The following is a 15,159-nucleotide window of genomic DNA, read 5'->3' on the forward strand; positions in this document are numbered from 1 at the left end:
TTGTCTAGCATGTGTGAGGCCCCAGGTTCAATCTGAATATCATGATCAAACAGACAACCCTTGAAAACACACAGTAGGGCCAAGTGACAGACACTCTGAATACCACACAGCAAGTGCCAAATGCCGTTAAGGAAAGGAGGCTGTGGTGACTGTAACAGCCGCGTGTAAAATGTGCCAGAACAAGGCTGGAGGCAGAGAGGCCATCGGGGAGATCCAGCCCCTCGGATGCATTTACCTTGCTTCCCCGTTATCTTCTGGGCATAGGACTTTCTAAACTTATATCTGAGAGAAAAAAAGAAACCAAGGAGAAGAAAAATGCCCTAACTTGGCAACTCACTAGGAAACGACAGAAATGGGAGTTTGCCAAAGTAACCATTTCCAGCTCCCTTGATGACTGCTGACTGCAGCAATGACACAAAACAGACAACCCTGAGTTCACACAGACAGGCTCATTCCCCTGGAAATGAAGCAGAATCGGCAAAATCCGGTTTCTCAGTCTGTCTGGCCCTGCAGAACTGCCTAAGTACGGGAGGTGTCCAGTGTCTTTTCATATGACAGGACAGGCTCTGGGAAGTTTCCAGGGCTGGGCAGGCACATTGCCATCTCCTTTTGTTCCATCCTTTCTCCCAGGAGTGTGTGTGCTTTGGGCTTTTCTTACCCAAGCCGGGTGAATTCATAATCCTTGCTTCCCACAGCACCTCTCAGCAAGCAGCTAGGATGCCACAAGTGGAAAGAAGCAAGGCGGGGGGGGGGGGAGGACAAGCCCCTGGAAGAATGGAAACAGGTGCCTGAGTTGTGTGGTTAGCACAGACCATTGTTCAAGGTGGAGAGCAGAGCGCCTCAGATCTTCATGCACACGGGCTCACCCTGATCAGATCCCCTCATCTCCCAGTTACCGTAACCTGATCGCAGCAGATGGTTATCAGTCACCTGCAGATCGGATGACTCAATGTGTATGAAACTCCGAAGGGGTAGGCTACAGTAATTGAAAAGCCAATAGCTCACGTTTCTTTAGTAACACACTCATAAAAAAGGTTGTCAAACCACAAGAGTATGACTGCTTCCAAGGCGGCTCAGAGCCTCGGGTCCAGATCTAGTCAACTCGAACCACACCTTTGAATGATTCATGATGCCAGTCAGACGGAACAGAGGTTTTCTTCTGATGAAAACACAAATGGCAACAATGAGTACTAAATGAAGAATTCCAGCCTGCCTGGTTGGGTCATTCCTTCCTCAGGAGCCCTCTTAAAGGTGCTCCGCCTATATGTCAGTGATTCTCAAAGAACGTCTGCCCGCCTGCGTTGATGCAATGGCGGGGGAGGGTGGGGCTGGAGGACACGGTCATTGGTTTTGACTGTCAACTTGGAAGCCTGGAATCATAGACTGGGCATGCAGACTTAGAACTGTCTCAGGGTCTAGGGTCAAGACCCACTGCAGAGTGCATTCACTTCTGGTTCTTACATATAAGATGCTAATGACAAAACTACCTTTATTGAGGCTCTGCAGTACTGGATGTTGTGTTAGAGACTTAGATCAGTGCCCCACTTTATCAGTCCTCGAGGTTGGTAGCTTTTAAGGTGGGCTGTCATCTCTCACAGATGAGGAAGTGACAGCTCAAACAGCGGCTTCACTTTCCCAAGGGCGTCCATGGTGAACGGAGAACCAGTGTAATCCAAGACTCACATCTCAGCACATGCTAGAGGCGTCCTTGCCCATGGTGGCTCAACCCTTCACAGGCAGTGACATACTCTGCTGGGATAGTTCCCAAAGCTGTGGCAGAGGGCATTTAGTGGCAACAACCGTGGCACTTTATTTTTTTTTTTTCTCACAGCCATCAGCATACACATGTGGGAAGCATCCATGATGCCTGGCACACGCAGCACTCATAAGTGATGGCCTTCTGTTGGTACTTAGGCTTTGGGAAACAGACATCATTGCAACCCTACAAACAAGATGCCACATTTGCATCACTTCACTATGAGGCAGCAGCCTCCACCCTGGCTGCATGGAGGAACCAAGTATACCACAGAAAAGAGGGGCCAGGGGGAGAGAAAACTGTGGGACACTTCAAAGATGTGCTGCAGATGGCATGGGCACATATGCGTCGGTTATCAAATGTCTATCATCTATCAGGTGTCCTTGGATCCAGAGGTGGCGGTGGAGGCAGCCACAGGAAGAGGTAGAATACTGCACAGGTGGGCACAGGGAACCAGGGACAGGGATGTGGGAGGGAGGGCATCCAGACCCCAGAACCTGGAAAGGGCTGCACAGAAGTGGGAAAGTCCAGGGAAGTGGGAAGAAGGCACACGGCTCATGGAGGCTGAGGGGTCTGCACTGCCTCGGTAGGACAGGCAGGTCCCTTGGATTTCACTCCACCCGGAGCAACTTAAAGGGGTTTATTGTCTAACGAGGATGGCAACAATTATTTGAGCTCCAGAAAAACAGTGCAAAGCCAACATTACAGTCAGTGCTGGGTAATGGAAATACACGGGTTTGAGGCTTAAAGTTTCTCAGGTCACTGAAGTGTGTTTCTTGTTGCCTCCTTTGTGTCTCACAAGTGTTTTCACTCACTTTACTGCAAGCACAGAAGGAAGGAAGGGAAGGAGGGAGGGATGGAGAAAGGGAGAGAAGGAGGAAGGGAAGGGCAGGGCAGGTGGATAAGCAGGGAAAGTGGGTTACCCAGCATTTGTGGAGATTCAAATCTCAACCTAAGGGAACCTGGAATCACTAACATTTACTAACGTTCCCTTCAGGAGATGGGAGACGGGCAGCATCCGGAATGGAGGCAGAGAATAAACACTCTGGGGGTGACAGGGAGGAGGCTGGAGACTACATTGTGTTGCTGCAGAGGTGGCTGTCCTATGTGACATGCTGATATGTCATATGCTGTTTGGATATCATCTGTCCTCAAGGAGTCATAGGCCAAGGTACTTCTTTTCTCAAGGACACATATTATGGACACAGAACAACCACCTTCCGGGCTTCCCTGCCACCAGCTCTCAGGGACCAGACTTCTGGCTGCCCAAAGCTCCCACAGCATAAGTGCCATGAGCTGCTCTAGTGACTGCCTGGGGAAGGAGGGCTACCCAGACTGCAGCACCTCGCAGACCTGAGTCTTGCCCTGCTCTATTAGCTGCGTCCCCCCCACCCCCCCACCCCCCGCCCAGTGCTTGGTTTCCTTTCCTTCCCGGGTCAAAGGGCTTCTCTGGAGGTCCCCAACTTCTTTACAATGTGCTGACACCATAATGCATGCTGAACCAGGGACACCAAGACTTTGGGAAGGGTGCGAGAAAAGATGCTTGTTACTCTTTAACAGGTGTTAAAACTGCTTCCTGCTGCTCCGTTAACCAAAGTAGGTGAGCTTTCATTCCTTCAGTTCACAGAGAAAGCTGATAGTGCTTGCAGAAGTGTCAAAACCTCACTCACATGTTTACCACTAGTGACACAAATCTTTTTTTTTTTTTTAAATGTTCTTTTTAACACGGGAACTTTCGTTAATAAAGTAACACTTTTTTTTTTTTTTTTTTTTTTTTTTTTTTTTTATTCAAAAGGAGATGTGGTGAGTCCCACTCCCAAGGGGGGAAAAAAAAATGAAAACCAGGAAGAAGGAAAACTCAGAAACAAGTTATGGTTTTCCTCTTTGTGGGAGAGAAATCTGCACTCTCTTTTGGGCCAACTATTTGAGGCTAGTCTGACCAAAGTATGGCCAAACATTATTTGTACCAGGACAAGATTCAGGTTAGGATGAACCTGAAACAAGTCTGTCTCATCATTTGGAAAGAAACCATCTTGATATAGATGAGACACACTGCCCCTGCCCAAGAAGGGGTCAGCTAACCCGAGGGTTCTATTTGACCTTTGCCCTTATGGTTCAAGAGGCCAGGGCAGCCAGGGCTGGTGTGAGAGCTGTGTGTTCACTCTTAGCAAGGATTAAAGGGAGTGACTCATTCGTCACAGCCCACACAGTGCCATTTCCCTGGCAGCAGGAGCCTTTCAGAAAATGGTGCCTTGGAGACGAAAGGGAGGGGACAGAAAAAGAGAGGGAGGGGACACCAGCCTGGGCTCCTGATGCTGTATCCATATGATTTGTATCCACATGGTTTGTCTGTTTTCCTTCCCGTGACTCCAGAGCTTTCTAGCACAACGGTTGGCTCAGGTAATCGATCCAAGGAGTTTCCCTTTTAAATGGTTTTTCTTTCTTTCTTTCCTTTTGGGTTGTGTGTGTGTATGTGCATACCCTGGTGTGTGTGTGTGTGTGTGTGTGCGTTTTGTGTGTGTGTGTGTGTGCGTTGTGTGTGTGTGTGCACACGTGCGTGTGTACCTATGTGTAAGTAGAGGTCAGAGTCTACCTTGGGTGTCTTCCTGAATCGTTTTACGTCTTATTTTTGAGGCAGTCATTCACTGACCCTACAGCTTCCAGTTTGGCTAGAGAGGCTGGCCAACTAGATCTTCCAGTCTCCTGATGGTATTACAAAAGCTTTTATGGGGGTTCCCGGGGTAAGGTGGTGAACCATGAATGGACCCTCATGCCATGTAGCCCCACCTCCCTCTCTGAGACAGGGTCCCACTATCTGGCTCTACCTGGCCCAGAACTTTTTGTGCAAAACAATTTGGTCTGGAGCTCACAGAGATCTGTCTGACTCCAGAGAGTCCTAAAAAGGAAAAATCTCCTAAGCAAAGGCTTAGGATGGGAGTTAATGCTAAGTCAGGAGCATGCCCCAGAACAAGAGTACCACATGTCTGACAAGAAAACTCTCTTTTATTTTTCTTCCCTGCATCGTTCCTGGAGGTTCTGAATAGGAGGTCAATGGGTGGAGTGGGTGGAGCAAGCTCTCATCCCAATTCCTAGCTCCAAAAATCCATTTAATATATTGTCCTCAGATAGATGACATATCAGATATTAAACCAAAAGGCCGAGAAGCATCGTTTCTTTGCTTTCTGAGGCGGGATCTCATGTAGGCTTGACATGGAGTGGATAATCTTGAGCTGCAATTCCCTTTTCCCCCACCTCTCAAGGATTAGGGTTACAGACATAAGGGATACCCTACACCCACGTCTGCCTCTTCCATTACTGCTTGTATGATAAATGAACAGACACAAGAGCAGTGAACAGGCTGCATAGCACTGCCCCAGGTTACTATATGGATGTGAGGACATGGAATTAGTTTATTTAGAATCTGAGCTTTAATAATTTTTTTCCTCAAGGGGGAAAAAAAAGAACCCAACCCAAGCAACACAAACCTTTCAGGACTGGGAATGCCACCCACTGCTAGCGCTTTTACCTCAAATTGTTGAGGGCCCTGGGAGCCATCCTCCAAACGAACAAAAACCCATCTCAAAACTCAGCACTGGTGTATGGCACAAATACTCTATCTTTGGAGTCTTGAGAAGAGGCTGCCAGAGTTCCACAGAAGCTGGTTCTGCCTGACATTTCTAACCCTTCTCCCATAGATGGGAGGGACCTTCTGGTCATTCCATCATCTATCTAGTTTTCTCATTCACAGATGAGTAAACAGAGGCCCAGAAAGCATTCTGGGATGTATCTAAATGGCTGAGAAACACAAGTGTTTTCTTCATTGTGCTATATTTCCACATATAAAAAATAAAAATAAAAAAAAATGGGGAAAAAAAGAAGCCCTCAATTATTCTGAGCCCTGAAGCTGCTACTTCAGCTAAAACCAAGTCCAAGAGCCACCCTACCCAACTGATACATCCTGGTGAGCCCACTGGGCTCTACAGTTAGTTCCAAGTTTAGGATCACACAGTCAGCCCTAGATTAACTCCATGAGACACTAAATAAAACTAAATGAGTGAGTATGGGAAAGAGATCTATAATTGGGGGAGGGGCAGCGGGCAGGGGTGAGGGTGGGGATAGGGAGAGCAGAGAGGAAGAGTAACCAGGTACATACTCGAATACGAATTGGTCAAAGACCAAGCTTTACTAAGAAACAAAGAGAGCTATCTGCTAAGTTCCTGATCCTAAAGCCCAGAAGATGCATGGTTCAGGAAAGAGGTCCACATCTGTAGAGCGTCCAGAGGTGACCTGAAATCCTACAGTCAGAAACCACCGATGATGCTGCAAGATAACAGCAGAGCCAAGTGGATCTGGACATAGGAAACATGGAAACAGACAAACAAAAACCCACCACAGTAAGTAGGGCTTTGTCTCAGCCATTGGCTTAATCCAATGAGGTCTAGGTACCTACCCTCTCTCAAATTCTAGTTCTCTTCAATCCAAGAGCACTGACTAAACCTGGACTGAAACTAAGACTCATGACTTGGATCTCCTCGCCCCTCTCTTCCCAAGCTCCTCCCACATTAGCTTCAGCCATTTCTAGAGGCAAAGCAGGCCTCCAGTTAAGATTTGTTTATAGAGAAAGGTGACCCAGGCAGTCTTGTGCGTTCACCAGGGTCTACTCATACAAGTAAAGATGCACAGGTAACACCCTGGCGTCCTGACTGACCTGCTGTGCTTAGTCTTTCTGTGGGGGTCATCACATGCCTCCTTGGCATGTCTCCGTAAGAGGAGGTAAAACAATTAGGAGAGGGAACGCTCCCTAAACCGAAACACACCAACTTCAGTCTGACATGATTTATTGGAGGGCTCACTGACTGACAGATCTTAAACTCCTGACTCTTTGGCCTCTATTTCCCAAGAGCTGGGGATGTAGGAAAAATCCATCATACCTTTGGATCATAATTCATTAGTCTATCATCACACCCTTTTCCTTTGGAGACAGAGTCTCTCTGTGTAGTCCTGGCTGGCCTGGAACTCACTGAAGACCAGGGTGGTCTCAAACACATCACGATCTACCTGTCTCTGCCTTGTGAGTGCTGGGATTAAAGACACATGCTGCATTTTATTCTTGAAGTGACTAAAAGAACACAAAAGATGTCCATCTAATAACAATAACATACAATCTATGGGTTCTTTCAATATGTAATTCAAATGAATGTCTACTTATAAACTATTATATATACCAGAGTAATCTTAGAGTTAAAAGTAGACAAGTACTTGGTGTGTATAAAAGCTACTGCAAAAAATAAATACAAGAAGACTAAAGACCTCAGAAGCAGCAAGCAGCTTTACAAAAAGACATTGACAGATTTTAAAATATTATTGGTGCTGAGGACGATTTTTATTCACGTGATTACTATTTTTGCTCAATGCCACTAACTTTCAATTTATAATAAAACTGACACACCCTTTATAGCTGCTTTACAACTATAAATCTATTTCAGATACTATGGTCACAAGGGTGTAAACATCTGGGTGAATCACGAAATAGCCCCACCGTTTGTAAGTCCCCAACACTTTAATGAACACAATTGTCTCTTAGTCATCTCATTCTGCAGTGGATTTTGACAATGTGAAAATCAACGCCATAAAAACTGACTTCAGCAAGACAAGTGAACAAGTCAAATTTAGTTACTTAAATCCACTTTTTTTTTTCCTCCAACCACTTTCTGTTAAAGTGAGCTTTCAATCGAATTCAAGAAAATATAGCAATATGTTTTAAAACATTTAAAGAAAAGTTAGTTAGAGCATGCTAACAGAACCAACTTGTAACATATCATTGCAAAATTTTACCAAGATGCTATCTTGGACATTTTACTGGTGCAAGTTGCATAAATCTATGCAACAGATGCTGTTCAGAGCGAAGAGGAAGGAACAGCATCTTTAACACCAACTCTATTTAAGAAACAGTACCAAATGCTCCCCTGTTTTGTAGCTAAGGCTCCTCAGCTAATATTTTTAATTTTATATATTGGAGCCATCAAAGACAACCGACCACAAAGAATAAGAACACAATGAAACCCTTGTGTTAACACACTGCAGTAGGAAAGGCATGTGCAATAAACATCTACATGTTATCTCAGTCAAGTTATCTGCTAGCAGCAGCAATGGCCGTGCATCCTTACCAATGAATTTCTGAGGCATTGAACTTTTCCGTTTTGCCACATTGCTTGCTAATCTGTCCAGAACGAGCGCTCTTTCACTTCCCATCTCCGCTTTCATGTGTCTTGCCTCCACACTTGCTGGTTTGGAAGAAGAGGGAGAAGAGCACATTGGTAAATGGAGAGAATGGGAAAGGGAAATCAGCTGGAGAAGCATCCAGGGGCTGAGGCACACAGAGAGTTGTCATTACCTGCTCCTGCTCGGTTTCCTGCCCTGGGTACCTGCTGTGGTCAGTGAGACCGATTCTGGGGCACATTCAAATCTTGCAGTCTTATGCTGAGATGGGAAAGCCCGACCCATCCCCAGCTAGTACCTTCATTAGCAAGAGGAAGTGTTGAAGAAACAGCTTGGACGTGGTTGGTTGCAAAAAAGATAGATAGATGGAGGCCTTTAACCTCAGCAGCCTTCGTTCTGATTCTGAGTAACTGCATGTGACACCTGCACACTGATATAATTCTTCTTAACAACTTGGAAAAAAAAAAGGCACGGTGCAAAGGCACGGTGCCCCAGATTTGCTGCTCTGTTTATGTTAATAGCACTTTTGAAAATAGATACATTCACCAAGATAGCAAGAAATCTACTCAGTGTGATTTGGGTATTGAAATACTGAGTCATTTTTTTCTTCACTCACTACGTTTCTCTCAGTTCTTATCTTTCAAATTCCGTTTCTCTGGGTTCTGTGTGTTGCTTCATATATTCTCCACATCTCAAAGTTGTTTCCATCAAAGTGTCCCTGAACCATGCTGTTGTCTTAAAATTAAAGAGCAATTTGTATACTGCATTTCTATTATATTTCTAATGAAAAATGAAGATGGGAACTGAGTGAGAATGTGGATTGGTTATCAATTCACTGATAGGCATCTGAGTGGCGTAGACTGGAGTTCTCAGAGCTGGCTGCAAATTAGTATAACCTAACCGCCACCAAGCACCAGCACACGTAAGAAATACCTATAGGTAGATTCTCTTTCACTCTGCAGGGGGGCCAGGACAACAGTGCTTCCAAAGCTCCCTAGATGATTTTAAAAGGCAGCTACAACAGGACAAGGTGGCTTATGCCTGTACTCCCAATACTTGGGAGACTGAGGCAAGAGGATGGCTATGAGTTTGAGACTAGCCTGACCTACACAGGGAGTTGCAGGCCATTCTAGGCTACCATGTGAAACTGGGGAGGGAGAGCAGCCAGAATTTCAGTGCGCTAGAAGAATATAAAAATAGCATCAGTGCACTGAAATAATAAAGTGGAACAGACATATTTACTTTGGTACAGCCACCATAAATATAAGACCCAAAACTTCACAATACTGGGGTCAAGTAAATAATTGTGGTGAAAGACAAGAGTAAACACTGTGTATGATCATTTGCAATCATTGTTATTTTTGAGGCAGGGTCTTTCTGTTTCATAACTCCAAGGCTGGCTTCAAATGCAGAATCGTCTTGTTTCAACCTCTCAAGTTCTGGGATTACACATTTGAACTGCTACACTCATGTTGGTAGTAACTGTTTTTAAATTTGTGGGACACACAGTCCCTCTCTGTCTTAGTGCTTTCTGTTCTATATATCTTTTAAAATGTAAAAGTTGGACCAGAGAGATGTCTCAGCAAGTGACATGCTTTCTACTTTCTATATAAAAGCATGGGTACCTGAATTTGGATCCCCAGGACCCACCTAAAGAGCCCAAGCCTGTAATCCCAACACTGGGGAAGGGGGAAGCAGGGACAGCAGCATCCGAGAGGCTCGCTGACCAGGCAATCTAGCTGAATCACAAGCCCCAGGTTCAATGAGAGACTCTGTTTCAAGAATTAAAGTGGACAGTGATTGAAGAAGACATTCAAAGTCCATTTCTGGCCTCCAGGCACACCTGTACACACACAAACATGGACACATTCATATACCACACATAAGCAATAAATAAACAGTAAGAACCCTGTATACAAACAGATTGCTGGCTACATTGACCCCAGACACATGGTGCACACACCCCCTACCCTAGCAAACATATTGTGATATTATGAACATGTTTCTGTTCTGTCTGAGCACTTCAGAAAGTCTAAACCAAAAAGCCATACACTTCTAATGTGTCTAAGGAAGAAGAAAATGTAATTAGTTTAAGGGCCTGTTGCATACATAGATTTGAGAACTGTCTGCACCTGTCCTGTAGTTGAAGAGTCTGAAGTATTTGCCACATGAAGAGATTCCAATATACAGAATTGTCACACATTCCATGGTCTTGCAGACATATGTCCAGAGAAAAGGACACTGGCTACCTTTGCAGAAAAGTAGCCCAGAAAGGTCTCTAGGGCAAGACAGCCAGACTGGCCACAGAGAGTCAATGCCAGATAAGAAAACGATCATTCCAAGCATGAATTGTTTTCCACTTTATCTATTTCAGGTGTTAAACAGTGTAAAGTGTTGTGTGTTTTTAACAATCAGTCATAAGGGAAAGCGGTCTCCCAAAGTGAAAAAACAAGCATTGTGACAATGCCAATATTGTTTGACTTTGGCTCTCGTCAAAGAATAATTCCTGAAGCTGGGTGGTGGTGGCACATGCTTTTAATCCCAGCACTTGGGAGGCAGAGGCTGAAAGGTCTCTGTGAGTTCGAGACCAGACTGGTCTACAGAGTGAATTTCAGGACAGCCAGGACTGTTTCACAAAGAAACCCTGTCTCAAAAAACAAATAAACAAAAAAAAAAAAAAAAAAAAAAAAAAAAAAAAGGGAAAATCTTGGTTCTAAAGTAATGCATCCTTACTTGTGGTTCAGCTGTCAACAACGATTTATGTAAATAAGAACACTATGTTCAGGACCAGTGCTCTAGGCATCTTTCAGACTCAGTAAAAGTCCTTGGTGACAGGAGACTGATACTGAGTGAATTCTGTCCAGTCAAGGGACAGGTTAAAATGACCAAACAGGAAATGATCACACATATTATTTCCTTGCACATAAACCACTACCAGATGTGGCACTACCCCAAAGCCCCTTGAACAGAGAGATGAAAGACAGCCTGGGACTTGAAGACAGTTTCTAATACAAGGGATTGTTGGTTTTTGTTTTGTTTGTTTGTTTGTTTGTTTTGTTCTTCCTGTTTCTTAGAAGTAGGGAAAAGGTAGCTATATGTGTACTCTAGGAGTGTTGGAGAGGGTTAGAGCCACCGCTCCTGTATCTGTTATTGAAATGACTTGGGCTGAAATGAAGATAAAAATCATTTGAGAAATTTTTACTTTGGAGCCAACTTTACCACTGTGTTTGTCCTTTTTAGTCCCTCCCCTCATGGTCAATTCATGACCTAGGACCTGTCCTAAGCATGACGCCTCAGTTTCCCACTTATTGCTTAGGAGTCACTGCTTATGTTTTACCAAAGTCACCATCAGCAGCAACAGTTTTGTGGGAGGATGCTGATGCATGGACACATTGACCTAAATAACTGTAATTAGGGCATGTCACTAAATGGCAACCTTCTGAGATAACATCACTTTTTCATTCCTGGTTACCCACCATGCTGGTCTTGACAGTCATTTCCAGATAACTCTCACCATGTCAATCAGTGACCAAATGGCTGACATTTAAGAAAACAACATTCTGGAGTGTTCATGGGTGGGAAGATGATCTGAGGCACAAGTGAAGGCCTTCACACTTCCATAGCTCTGTTTAGGGGGAAATGCCTCCTGCAAGAAATCAAGAGGCCTCTCATTCACTGCCCCCTTCTCAGATCTGTTATTCAGAAAGCTGACTCTCAGATCCAGACTCTCCCAACCATGGGAACACACCCCAGGGACTGAGTTCACCTTCACAGCCTTAACTGCCTTCCAACTGCTGAGTGGACAAAGGCTGATTGGCAACAAAATAGGGAACACTTTTATTTTCTTTCCTAGACTTTGTGTCTTTTTACCTCTGAATTGTCAGACAGCTGATGAACAAAACCACTGAATGGTCACCTTTTAAACACCAAATCAGCTGTCAGTTAGCCAGGTTTGGAGACTGTTCAGAGAGCATACTGAAAAGACAAAAGAGAAGGAAGGCCTTCTGTCTTTGGGTCTTCCCTCCACCTTTAGGACTGTCTCTTCACTCAGTCTAGACTTGTTTTCTCAATATATGGAGTCTCAGAAAAGTGAGTGGAAGCAAACGAGTTTGGCAAGATGGCAAAGGAAGAAGATAATGAGCTTAAATGATGCAATAGGAAATCCGTTCCTAGGTGGTACTTGGCAGTTTAATGTTGCCAGGGTGGGGGTGGGAGATCTGGGATGCTGGACATTGGCACATTTGATGCCTGAGTGGGCACAGGCAGGGCTGCAGTCCTGGATCAATTTCCCTGTATGTTATTTGTCTACTATGTAGTAGGTTGTGTCAATTTTCATTAGCAACAGATTTTAGAGACATACTGAAAAAAATAAAACGTCATTGAAAGCCACACTTATAAAAAATAATCTATTGCCTTTAATCCCTGCACAATTCTTAACTGTTAAGTGCCTCCATGATGCACTTTTAAATCTCAAAGTAATTGTAGCTTTGACTGTATGATTGTGTTTTGCTTTTGTTTTTACAAAATCCTTCATTAGGGCTCGAAGTGTTAAATGGAGCTTAAAGCAGCCATTGCATCCGGCCTCTTCTATGGTGTGGTCAGCAGCTAATGGAGACAGGAACAAAGCGGAGTCATTGTGCAACAAGATTGTCTAACAACAGATTGCTATCAAAGACAAGGCAGGTTCAAACAAAAGAGTTACATGAGACTGTTGCCCTGTGGAGCACGTAAAATGAAGACTGTTAGGAATACATACTTGTTTTTTGTTTTTGTTTTTTTTTAACTTTGAGAAGAAAGTGTGCTACATTGGTAAAAATCTAATTTCCTCCTGAAGCCCTTGTGCTTTTATTAGCTCAACTGAAGCAAAGAAAAAGAATAAGAAGAAGAAGAAGAAGAAAAAAAAAAAACTCCTAGACTCACAAATAAATATGATCAGTTATTCACTTAAGGCTTTTTCTTTTTGGCAAGGTCTCTCTAAGCAGTTCTGGAACTGTCTATGTAGCAGTTACATTGTAGACCAAGTTGGCTTTGAATTTACAGAGATCCTCCTGTTTTTGCCTTCCAAGTGCTGGGTTTTAGTCACTCACTTCATAAATGTTATTATCAGCAATAGTGTGCTTGTCTAGAATGGGCAAGACCCTGGGTCTGAGCCTCAGCAATGCAAACATTATTTCTAGAACTTATGACTATTCACAAAAAGTTTGGCTACAAGTATAATTGGTATGAAACGAGGCCACATGAACATTATAAAGATCAAGGAGATGAAGTCTGTGATGGTCTGTTGTTCCTTCTGGCCATCTGTACTCCACCAGGCAGCAGGAATACTGTGACGATGTCACTCATGGCACCTGCTGTAAAGACTTGGGCTAAACTTACACTGACTCATGTGTCTCCATTATTAGACTAGTGACTCAAAGCACTGTGCATTCTTCGGGGAGTAGGGGTTTAGCTTTTACTCGTCTTTGCAAACAGGTCATGGCACATACAGAATCCAACCAGCAATGTCTGAATAAAAGAAAGGACCAGCAAGACAGAAGTCCTGTCACTTTGCAGTGGCATTTTTTGGGAGGCTGGTCTTTACTCCCAGGCCTTTTCATCGGTCCCCTTCCAGGGAGGCCTGCTTTCCAGGATAGACAGCTCTGTCCCTGGCTTGGCTCTCACATTACACTACAACTTAACTTACTTACTTTTCTTATTTTTGAGATAAGGTCTTGCTATCCTACCCTCTAACTCAGACTCCTCCTGCCTGTCTCCTGTTGCTATACTCAGCTGCACTTTGATTTAAACATGATCTTGCTGCATGAGTGTGCCATGCAAGGAAACCCTAAAATAGTATTTTAGAAGTAACAGAAGAAATAAAGGTTTAGGATTACCACCCTGGGGCTGGGGGTAAGTTTAACTGCCTGAATGCCTACTCTGCATAAAGTTCTGGGTTCTGTTCCCAGTGCCACATCAAACTGGGCATGGTGACACATTCTTGTAATCCCAGGACAGAGAGAAGTGGAGGCAGAGATCAGAAGTACAAGATTTTTTTTTTCGGGGGGGATTACTGCATTGGTCAGGGTTGGAATAGAACACTGTATCTATACTGGACTCCTAGTTACAGGAAGGAAATAGAAATGAAAACCATAGGAGGAATGGTGTCAGGGTAGGATGGGCTTGTGTTAGATCAAAAAGTCTTTACATTTGGATATTGGAAAAATGTATAGGCACTATTTAAAACCTAAGAGACCTAGACATATAGTATAGGTATGAGGTATTTATACTCCATTAAGCTGTGACTTTACCCATTTTGTAACCTAAAACCATTGCTATGGCATACTTGTTTTTTTTTTTTTTTTTTTTTTTAAATCAAAGCCAGGCATGGTGGTGCACACAGGAAAAAAAGAAAGAAAGAAAGAAAAAAAAAAAAAAAAAAAAAAGAAAGAAAGAAAGAAAGGAAGGAAGGAAGGAAGGAAGAAAAAGAAAAGACAAACCAATCAGTCAGAACTTGCTGACTTGACTTAGTTAACTCTTGACTTTTTGCTGATACTTAAAATATGTTGCACGCATCCAGCAAACAGCCCTATGGATGCAAATTAGCTCAGTCAGCAGCTCCGCACCTCCTGCCCCATCACCCTGAATAGCCGAAGTACTTCTGAATAGCCTAAATACTTCTTTTGGTAACTTTTTAAATTAAATTGCTAAAATGGCATGGAGATATGAAGTAAAAGTTACTTAAAAAATAATCATCTCAACATTGTATATGGGATAGAACTTGCCAATTCCCTCTTCCATTTCTAGGGAAATCAAGACACACACACACACACACACACACACACACACACACACACACGTCTATTCAGTATATGTTGCTATATTTATTTTGCTGTCCAGATAATATATGATCACTAAAAATATAGCTTATTATTTCCCAAAAGAAAAATAAATCCCCCTCTATTAACTATGACTAGAAAAGCACAATATGGTAAATTCATACAATGGACTCAGCTACAAAACAGAATGAAGCACTAATACATGTTTCGGCATAGGTGTAACCAAAATCATTATGTTTATTAGAAGTAAGACTAAAAAGGCTTCACACGATGTGACTGCACTTATGTGAAATATCATCTAATAGGGAAATCAATAGAGACCAAAAGTAGGTGAGTTGTTGCCCGTCATGGGAGGGGGTGGGGGAAATG

General features: G+C 43.6%; 1 protein-coding gene across 1 annotated transcript in view; it reads right to left on the minus strand.

Annotated features, from left to right (window-relative positions):
- Ikzf3 (IKAROS family zinc finger 3) overlaps positions 1 to 15,159 on the minus strand; it is an 86,839-nt gene that overhangs the window by 5,827 nt on the left and 65,853 nt on the right. Inside the window, exon 7 of the mRNA XM_051175831.1 lies at positions 7,924 to 8,040. Within this exon, the coding sequence (XP_051031788.1) occupies positions 7,924 to 8,040 (117 nt within the window). The remainder of the gene's footprint in view (positions 1 to 7,923; positions 8,041 to 15,159) is intronic.

This window comes from Phodopus roborovskii, unplaced genomic scaffold (assembly GCF_943737965.1).
Source record: "Phodopus roborovskii unplaced genomic scaffold, PHOROB, whole genome shotgun sequence".
In the NCBI taxonomy this organism is placed as follows: domain Eukaryota; kingdom Metazoa; phylum Chordata; class Mammalia; order Rodentia; family Cricetidae; genus Phodopus; species Phodopus roborovskii.